The sequence below is a fragment of the Pteropus medius genome, unplaced genomic scaffold, assembly GCF_902729225.1.
Source record: "Pteropus medius unplaced genomic scaffold, Ma_sr-lr_union100, whole genome shotgun sequence".
Taxonomy (NCBI): Eukaryota; Metazoa; Chordata; class Mammalia; order Chiroptera; family Pteropodidae; genus Pteropus; species Pteropus medius.
This window is the reverse complement of record NW_024346065.1, coordinates 1719296-1730099: the sequence shown is the minus strand read 5'-3', so window position 1 is coordinate 1730099 and position 10804 is coordinate 1719296. Positions and strand designations below refer to the sequence as shown.

Here is a 10804-nt window from a genome sequence, read left to right as displayed (position 1 = left end):
TGTGTGTGTGTAGACTGCTTTGAAATTTGTCTGTTAAATTCAACATCTAGAACCTCTCACAAGTAGCTTCTGTTGTCTGCTTTGATTCCTGAGAATGGTTCACACTCTCATATTCTTTGTGTATCTTGTAACATTTGCTGAAAACTAGACATCTAATATGTTATAGCAACTGGATACTGATTCCCCTCCCCTTCTTCAGGGCTTTGTTGTTATTTGCTTACTTTTTATTTACTAAATTGGCTAGGCTACTTTAATACAGTCTATTTCCAACCAGTGTGAAAATTTTGATATTGCTCCTCAGAGGGTATAGCCAAGGGATGCACTAACTCACCTTGGAATGAAAGTAAAGTTCTTTTTGTCTCTTTTCTTTCCTAGATCTCTCTGTTAAGCTATTTGCCTCTTTGTTAGCACACCTAGCTGTTATGCTCCACTAATTTTGAACCAATTGCTTCCCAGTCTGATCCAATTAAATTCAAATGAGATAGTTTTTCAAGTCCAGTCTTCGAGGTTTGTTCTGACCCAAGGAGGGCTCTTTTTAGCTGTCTCTTTCCCAGGTTCTTTCTGATAAACTAATTGATTTAGATTCTTGCTCTTACAGAGCAATTATCAGCCTCCTCTCAATTGTTTACCACTACCAAAATCTCCATTGTTTTGCATAGTGACCTTAGGCTTGAAATTCCTCATGTTATTTCAGATAAGGCCATTCCTTTACGAAGAGCTTCAGAGCAATAGGTTCTTATGGAGTGCCCTAGATAAAATCTTTAAGCCACAGTTATAAGTTCTGTGTAGGGGTGGTAGCTTTTGGTCTTTTTGGCTTGCCTCTCCTAATGTAGACATTCCACCCACTGAACAAGCTAAGGTGATCAGGCCCTTAGTATTTTCAGACTGCTGCTTCTAGGCTAGAGCTTCCATCCTATGAATGAAGACTGGATGGAGGAAGGGAGTCCTTGACCTTTCAGCTGCACTTATCAGGAATTTAACCCCTATGAGAGAGAGTTGGAGGCCTAATAAATGATGAAGGCCTGCCCATCTTGGAGAAATACTGCATCTCTTAATTGGGAGCTGAAGGGAGAGGGGGCCTTATACTTGAGACCACACCTACCCAAACTAAAGTTTCCGTCAAGCTGAGGAAAGGTAAGGGAGGGATCAGGTTATGGCTAAGTGCCATATACTCTCACTGTTTTATCTGATATTTAGATTTACTTGAATTAATGTTTCCTCATTTGTTGTGCTTAGAACAATATCTAAATACTTCAACTGGTTGTTCCTTTATAATTTTTACCCAATATGGTTGATTCATAGGAGAATGGGTCCAACAGAGTTCCTCATTCACGATTTGTAGAAGTATATTTGGCAATAACCCAAATTTTAAAAGTATCTTATATCTCCATTATGTTAAAATACATAGTCAATATTAAAATAGAACTACATAGAAAAGATATTTTGTTTATAGTAGGAAACAAAAAATAGGACATAACTAAAAATTAAAATTAAAAATAAAAGAAATTTTAAAGATCTATATAAACAAGACTAAATGACTTTACTTATATACTTATATTACATTCTAAAATAAATACTCATCATTGAAAAGATATACAGGCATGTGCTGACTAACATTTCAGTCAATGATGGACAATGTATAAGAAATTGTTCCTATAAGATTATAATAGAGCTAAAATATTCCTAGTGCCTAGTGATGCAAAGCACAATGCATTACTCATGTGTTTGTGGTAATGTTGGTATAAACAAACCTACTGCACAGCAGTTGCATACAAGTACAGCACATACAACTATGTACAATATATAATACTTAACAATAAATGACTATGTTACTGGCTTATATATTTACTGTACTATTCTTTTTATCATTATTTTAGAGTGTACTCTTTTTACTCATAAGAAGAAAAGTGTGCTGTAAAAAAGTATGCCATGCTATGTCGGCAGCAGCCTCATATATCTCCTATTTATTGCATCATTTTCTCTTGCGTTTTATTTAATTTCATGTTATTTTGTATAGTAACATGCCATAAAGTCTTGTAGTCTAGCAGCAATAGGCTATTTCATATAGCTTAGGTGTGTAGTAGGTTATGCTATCTAAATTTATGTATGTACTTTCTATGATGTATACAGGGCAACAAAATCAGCTAAAAATACTTCTCAGAATGTATCCTTGTCATTAACTGGCACAGGACTGTATTTGCTTCCCCAAATTACTGTAAAGTTAATAAAACTTTCATCTAAGTTTTTGTATAAATTTTTTTTTCAAAAAAACCTACTTTGTCTCATTTTTTTAGCCCATTTTCTAATAAATAATATTTTTGTTATTGTTGTTTGAAAATTTTTAGTATCTTCTACATGGTAGCCCTTTGTTGAATATACAGTTTGCAAACAATTATATCCAGTGTGCAGCTTGTGTTTTCACTTATTCAAATGTTCTTTTGCACAGCAGAATTTTAGAATTTTCATAAGTACCAATTTATAAAATGTTCCTTTTATAAATTGTGGTTTTAATGTTGAGTCTAAAAACTCTTTGCTTAAGCAAAGGTTCTGAACATTTTCCCTTTTATTCTCTAACAGTTTTATGTTTTATATTTAAGTCTATTATCCATTTAGAGTTAACTTTTGTATAAGATATAAGGTTTAGGTGAGATTCTTTTTTTCTTTCTTTTTTTTTTTTTTGCTAATGGATATCCAATTCTGCTACCATCATTTGTTGAAAAGATTATCCACTGAATTGCTTTTGCAGCTTTATTAAAAAACCAGTTGAATATATCTGTGTGAGTCTACTTATAGGTTCCATGGATAGATGTGTCTATTTTTCTGTCAATACTACAATGTCCTCATTGCTGTAACTAATAGTAACCTTATCATTGGGTAGAGCTAGTCTTTCCATTTATTTTTCAATTGTTTTAGTTGTTCTAGGACATATGCCTTTCCATATACTTTTAGAATAAATTCATATAATTGTATACCTACAAAAAACTTGTTGGTGTTTTTTTTTAAAATAAGAATTGTATAAACTTGTATGTCAACTTGGGAATAACTGACATCTTTACTATGTTGACGCTTTAAATCCATGAACATGGTATATTTGTCTATTTCTTTAAGCGTCCTTTTATTTCTTAAGCATTTTGTAGTTTTCAGCATACAGATACATTTGTATGTTCTAAAGTGCATATGTAAGTAATTTTTGTTGGAGTAATTGTAAATGGTATTATTTTAAATTTCAGTTTCCAATTGTTGTGAGTATATAAAAATGTAACTGGTTTTTTTGGGGGGTGTTGATCTTATATCCCCCAAATTAATTGAGTTGACTTATTAGTTGTAGGAATTTTTCTGTAGATACCTTTTTCCACATAGACACTCACGTGATTTGCAAAAAGGAAGTTTTATTTATTACTTTCCAATCTTTATGCCTTTTAATAATTTTCCCTGCATTACAGTGCTACTTATACTTAAATTCTAGTATTCATTTGAATAAAAGTAGTGAGAGCAGACAATCTTGCTTTGTTCCTGATCTTAGGAGAAAATCACTTATTCTTTCACCAGTAAATATGACGTTAGCTCTAAGTTTTTGTAGATGCTTTATCTCAAGTTTGGGATGTTCTCCTCTATTCCTAGTTTGCTGAGAGTTTTTTTTTTACATCATGAATGGGTTTTACAGTTTGTCAAAGTTTTTCTGCATCAATTGATATAATCATATAATTTTTTTCTTTAGTGTGCTAATATGGTCGATTACATGATGGTTTTTTCAATGTTGGACAAATTTTGCATACCTCAAATAAATCCTTATTGGCAGTGGTGTATAATTTTTTTTACATATTGTTGGATTTAATTTGGTAATTTTTAGTAGAGGATTTTAAGTTTGTGAGAGATACTGATCTTCATTTTTCTTTCTTTTTTGTACTGTCTTTTTCTGATTTTGGTATCAGTGTAATACTAGCCTCATAAAATAAGTTGGGAAGTGTCTCCTCTTCTATTTTCAGGAAAAGACTGGGTAAAATTGATGTTAATTCTTTACTGTTTAGTAGAATTCTTCAGTAAAATCATCTGGGCATAGAGATTTCTTTTTTAGGAGCTTTTTCATTACAAATTTAATTTCTTTAATGGTTATAAGACTACATAAATTGTCATTTCATCTTGGTTAGTTTTAGTAATTTGACAATTTTGAGAAACTGGTCTTTTTTTCTGTTATCCAACTTACAAGTATAAAGTTTTTCATAGTATTCTCTAATTTTCCTTTTACTGATGGAAGATCTGTAGTAAAAGTCTAGTAAGAGATTTATTAAGTTTTTAAAATAATATAGCTTTTTATTTCAATGATTTTTCCCTATTGATTTTCTGTTTTCAATTTCATTGATTTCAATTCATATTTCTTGCCTTCTTCTTTTTTACTATATTTGACTCTTCTGGAAGAACCATCAATTATTGACCCAAGAAGTATCCTCTCAAAATTACTGTTTTCATGGTATATTTATCCTTTTGCTTTCAACCTATCTGTGTCATTGTTTTTGAAACATTCTTTTTTTTTTTACAATGACATATGTTGGATCATTTCTAAAAGTACATTATGTCAATTAGTCCTTTAATGGTATATTTAGATTAGATTATTTATATTTAAGGTAATAATTGATATGACTTAAATATTTCTGCCTTTTTTTTATATTTTGTTTGTATCTTCTGTTTCTCATTCCTGTTTTTTCATGCCTTATATGGATTATTTGAACATTTTTCAGGATTTCATCTTATTTTATAGTATTTTTGTATATATTGTTTTGTATATTTCTTTTAGTGGTTGCTCTGAGTATTACAATATACAGATGTAATTTATCACAGACTACTGATATTGACATTTTATCATTTCAAGTGAAATACAGAAACTTTGCTTTTATTAGGCACCTTTATTCTCTCACATTTTAAATATGACTGTTTTCATTATTTACTCTATATACATTGTGCACCACATCATATGGTGTCATAATTTTTGTTCCAACCTTCAAATGTGATTTAAGAAAATCAGGAAAAAAAAGACAGTCTACTATATTTACCTATTCTGCTGTTCTTCTTTCCTTTCTGAAGTTTCAAGCCTTTTTTCTGTTATCATTTCCTTTCTCTTTACAGAATTTATTTAGCCATTCTTTCAGGGTAGGTTTTCTAGTGACAAATTCTTTCAGTTTTCTTTTGTTTGAGCATGTCCTTATTTCCCGTTCATTCCTGAAGAATAATTTCACTGGATATAGACTTTGTAGTTGACAGTTCTTTATTTCAGCACTTGAAAAATGTTGTGCCACTTCCTTCTGGCGCCATTACCCTCCCCCACCCCCTCCCCTCAAGGTATGGTGCTAGCAAAAAATATATAAATAGATCAATGAAACAAAAATTCAGGAAAAGACTTATGTATGTGTAAGTGTGTGTCTAGGAATATAAAAATTTAGTATATGATAAATGAGGCAATTTACACCAGTGGTAGAAAAGATGAGTTTTTCAATAAATTGGGTGCTAAACTGTAAATCATCCCATATATAAATGAAGATAACTTTATACCAATATAAATTACAGATAGAGTTATTATTTAAATACCTCTATTTAAAATTAATACACTCAAAATTAGTAGTGTAATTTGGCATAACCTCCTTGGAAAACAGTTTGATTTCATCCAGAAAAGTTGAAAATACACATTACTTAGTGCCCAAGAATTCCTTTCCTCAGTATATTCCTCAGATAATCTCTTACACGGGATGCTTTTATAAGAATTTTACAGTATCATTTTTCATAACTCCAAAAGGAAGCAAGCTGAATGTCCATCAACAGTAGGGTTTCTCAGTAATTTGTGGCATGATGGAGTATTTTATGGCAAAAAAGAAAGAAAAAAAAAAACAGAAAAAGGAACTTAGCTATAGACAACAACATGGATGAATCACGAACAAAAGAAGCAAAGCACAAATAATTGCACACAGTGTGATTCAACTGATATAAAGTTCGAAGAGAAGCACAAATAAATTATAATATTTAGGAATGTGTACACAGGAAATAAAACTAAATAAAAGCAGGGAACTGATAATGATAAAAACTCAGAATATTGGGTGGAAAAGATGATTGTGACTGGGTCAGGAATGTATTCACTCTTTATCCCTTAAGCCTTTGACCAAGCATCACTACTAGATGATTTATTGTAATCAATAAATGTATGGTTAATTCAAATTATGTATGAACTAAATAATGATTTCTGTGCTAGTAACATTGTGGAAGATTACCAACTCTGACAAAAACTGAATTATGTTTCATTAATCAATCATATCTTTTTAATAGTGAAAATACACATGCATACTTATTTATACATGGTATATTATTGACAGTATATTTCTAATTTAAACTCAATAGTACTACTTAAATAATATAAAATTACTCAGATATTAGCCAACTAAAATGAATAATTACACTAGATGTTTTACATTTCTTCCAATCAAAACAAAAAGATTATAATATCTGATTTCAGCTGAAAATGTTGATGGTGCCATCATATGCTGGTGAAATGCTTTATAACAGTTTTTCTTCCAACACTTTTGAATGCCAAGAATCAATTTCATATTTTTTATGCCTCAGGCCTCAAACTCTATGAAGCTGTTTCAGATATAATACCGGTAACTGATAGAAAAAAATCATATATTACATGTCATCCATGAGTGTTTTTTCAAAAATCTCCTGAGGGATAACTCCTATAACTCTAGAATTTCAAAAAAACACAACAAAAAATTTATTCCTGTAGAGAAAAAAGTCACTATTAAAAAATAGGCAACATTTCTGCTAATTAATTAAATTAATAAAATAATATACTAATCCTCCGGTTCTAGGATGGACCTTCCCTAGAGCAATACTTTCTCTTTTCGGTCCACTATTATTACCTCATATAGCTTTTTTAGGCAATTCCATTCACTAGCATGGCCTCAACTAACTTGTATAATGACAAATCTCAATATCAATCAAAAGATAGAATTATCTTTTCTGAGGTCCAGGCTGATTTATCTAGTGACTTAGTGGATATTCGGTTATCTAAGAGGGACCTCAAATTAATTAAGTCCAAAATGTACTGTTTTCCTCTCAAACTTATTCCTTTTCTTGTATTTCTTCTTTAACAGTTAACACGATCTACTCAGTTTCCTGACAGAAACCTGAGTCAACCTTTCCATTTTCCCCTAAACATCCAATAAATCATCAGGCATTTTTTATTTTATTTTCTTAAATAATATTTCTTGAATCTGAGTCTTTTCTTCAGTCTCATTGCCACCACTTTAGTTCAGCTTTTGATCATAAATGGATGTTGTATCTTGTCGAAAGCTTTTTCTGCATCTATTGATGTGATCAAATGATTCTTATTTTTTAATCATTTTGTGCCTATATTCTTACAATCTGGTCTCCTTCATTATAGATAGAACCTCCTCTTCACTGAAATAATTTTTCTCACTCATTACAGAAAAAAATAAAAAATTGACCAAGCTCATTCTGTTATTTTCTTTCTTAAAATCACATAATGGCACCCCATAGTTTTCAATATCAAATTTAAATTTCTTAACATGGCATAAAAGGCCCACCACCAGTCCTATATCTCAATAGCATTTATTTTATACCTTGTGATTTGGGGCCATATTATCTTATTTTTATGCTTCACAGGTGACAATACCTCTGTACAGAACTCCAATTTGCTGAGTTTACTTCTTGGAAAGACTTTGCTGAGTATCTTTTTCAAATGACCAAGTGCCCTTCCTATGTATTTCATAGAATGCTTTGTTTACCTTTATCACTTAACATATTATAATTGTAAATAAGGCAAAGCACCTTTAAGATAAATGGATTTCAACTCTATATCCTTTATATAAATGCTGCTTAATTATTTATTTATACATTTATTGATTATTTAAGTTTCTACGGTTTAGTTTTTTTCTGACGCTATAATATGTATTTCAAGAAGTAATATGCTCATGTTATTCTGACCCTTTAACAACAACGGATTATAAAATTGGAAGTAATTATTGGACCTCAAACAATTAATTTTAACAAGTTTACTTTTATTAGTTCTCATTTCCTCTTTTGAAAAATGAGAGATATAGATTAGATCTAAGGTTCTTCCCAGCTAAACTATTTTATGACTTTATATTAAGCTGGAGTATATCTCTTGATACTGTTTTTTTTAATTGCTAAAATATAATCAGGGCATTAATTCCTGATGTTGACTACCATAACACCTGACATACTGAAACTAATAGTATATTACATAATAAAGATCAATGAGCTTAACCGATATAAAAATAATGTAAACAAACTAAAAAATTATTTACTAAGATTTGAATTTATTGAACTTGATTTTGAAAAATGAGTCAAATCAGCTTAATGATTTGTTGAGCTTTTTACATGTCATTTTTAACTAATTATTGTTTATCCTTGACTATTTCTATCTGATTATTAAATTTTATTTATAAAATAGGTAGTAAGTTCAGGTCTCGTTACATGGTAAATTGCTTTTGCACATGGGCCACATGCTAGGTTAGAAGACTAACAGTCCATAGGATTTAGTAAAATGTTAGAGACAGAACACTGTAGTAATGCTGTAATTTTCGAAAATGTCAATTTTTCATTTATTGTACTGTAAATTTTAAATTGATATTGGCAAACTGTTTTCAAAGGAACAAGAAAATATTTACTAGAAGACTGATATTATTTATAATTGGTGAAAGGTTACAGGGAAAAGAAATTAAAACAAGATAAAGAGATAATCCATTATGCACACTAATACTTATACATGTAGATTTTCAATGAATTTTACTGGAAAGGGCTCTTTTTTGATTCTCCTAATATTTTTCTTAGAAATGCATTGATAATGGTAGATGAAATCTGATGATTATCTGATATACATATAAATAATATATATATATTTAAATTCAAATAGGATAAGTGAGAATTAAATGCTGTCCTAACACAGGCAAAGATTCAATAGCATAAAGAAAAAGCAATTCTTTCCCCACCTTCCCTCCAAGATACTAAGTTTCTGTAGAGGTGAAAAATGCCATACCATACCTTGATTTCTTCTATTTCATCTGGTACTATCTTGTATGCCGATATAGTCCCACCCAATCTGAAATTAGAAGAAAATATTGTCAATACCAGCAATAGTGTGCAAACAACCATGAACTATTTCTAACGCAAGCATCAGAGTGCCACCAATAACAGCCCATTGCCTACTGCAATAATCATGGATGAAAAACAACCATTTTGTGATTAAGTTTTCAATACAGTAGTTTAAAAGAGATAGATAAGGAATAACTATTGAAAGAGGAAACAGTAAGTTAGATTTTTAATCATAACTAAACTTTCTTTATTGATAGTTTTAATGACACTAAAACTGCAAAATTTATTGATGGATTCTCTCGCAACTAAGATGTATCAAGAACCAACAACAGACATGGTGTTTGCTTTTTCTGGGGTAGTTTTTATAACAGACTTCACTTTTTTTAGTTTTAACTTTACAGAAAATTTGAGCAGAAAATAAAGCAATTCATTAGCAGATGAAATTAATTTGAATAATATAGCTTATTTAACCCAACATATTCACAATGTTATTTTAGCATGTAAACAGTGTTTCAAAAAAATTTTTTTATACTAAGTATTTGAAATCTGGCTATATTTTACACTTAACGTACATCTCCATTAGTTCCTTTAATTATTAACTCTTTCATTTACTCAAAGTGAAAACTATGAGGATCCACTGCCCCCCATAGTTTTCTTTGTTAACACCTTACATTAGTGTGGTACATTTCACAACTGATTTTGCTTCATTTAAAATATAATTTAAACAAAGAGTCAGAGAGTTGTGTGTGCCCAGCACTGTCCAAGGGAAAGAGATGAATGTTTGAGGGTTACGAATTTAATGCCTGAGATATGATCTTTGCCTTGAGGCAGTTATGTCATTACATGTCATGTTCATCTGTTTGAAATAATTTTTTTTAGAAAGCAGCTAAGATTTATGTAACACCATTTGCCAGGCACGTCATATATTATCTAAGAGAGTTAACTCTTGTAACTCTCTCCATTGCAAAAATGAGGAAATTGAGACAAAGAGTTATTCAGTAATTTTTTTAAGTAAATGAAAGAGTAAGTAAAGGAGCTGAGATGTACATTAAGTATAAAATATAGCCAGATTTCAAATATTTAGTACAAAAGAAATTTTAAAACACTGCTTACATGCTAAATAACATAGTGAATATATTGAGTTAAATAAACTATATTAGTAAAATTACCTTCATCTGCTTTTTAGTTTTTAAAATGTGCTACTAAAAATTTAAAAATGAATATGTGGCTTGCATTTGTAGCTACTATCATATCTCTATCACACAGGTGCTCTAGGTTCTTAAGTTCTAAGATATCTACCTATCATTGCTCCAATTCAGTGCTTAAAAAGGAGCTTTCTGATTACTTATTTGACTTTATAAGTACTCAATATCAGAAAAGAAAGTATTGTAAATAAGACACGTATTCTAGATACTTTAGGACCTCTTCTGTCTCAAATGTAAATTAGTAAATGACATTCTGGTTTCCATTAAAAATAGATTAATCCCATTAAAAATAGCTTAATTTAACCAAATTATTGTTATTAAAAACTTTGCATTTGAACTCTTTAATGTTACCATTTATTCTTGCTAATGAAACTAGTGTTCAGACATTGATTTGAGAATTACTTCCTAGATTTAAAGTGTCATGATTGAATGATAAAAACACTAATGAAATTTAACTTAACTCATATTATATAAGGTTC

General features: G+C 30.2%; 1 protein-coding gene across 9 annotated transcripts in view; it reads right to left on the bottom strand.

The window, feature by feature from the left end:
* GPHN (gephyrin) overlaps positions 1-10804 on the bottom strand; it is a 390537-nt gene that overhangs the window by 267280 nt on the left and 112453 nt on the right. For all 9 annotated transcript variants that reach the window (XM_039875261.1, XM_039875256.1, XM_039875259.1 and 6 more), the window contains exon 3: positions 9070-9127. In XM_039875261.1, the coding sequence (XP_039731195.1) occupies positions 9070-9127 (58 nt within the window). The remainder of the gene's footprint in view (positions 1-9069; positions 9128-10804) is intronic.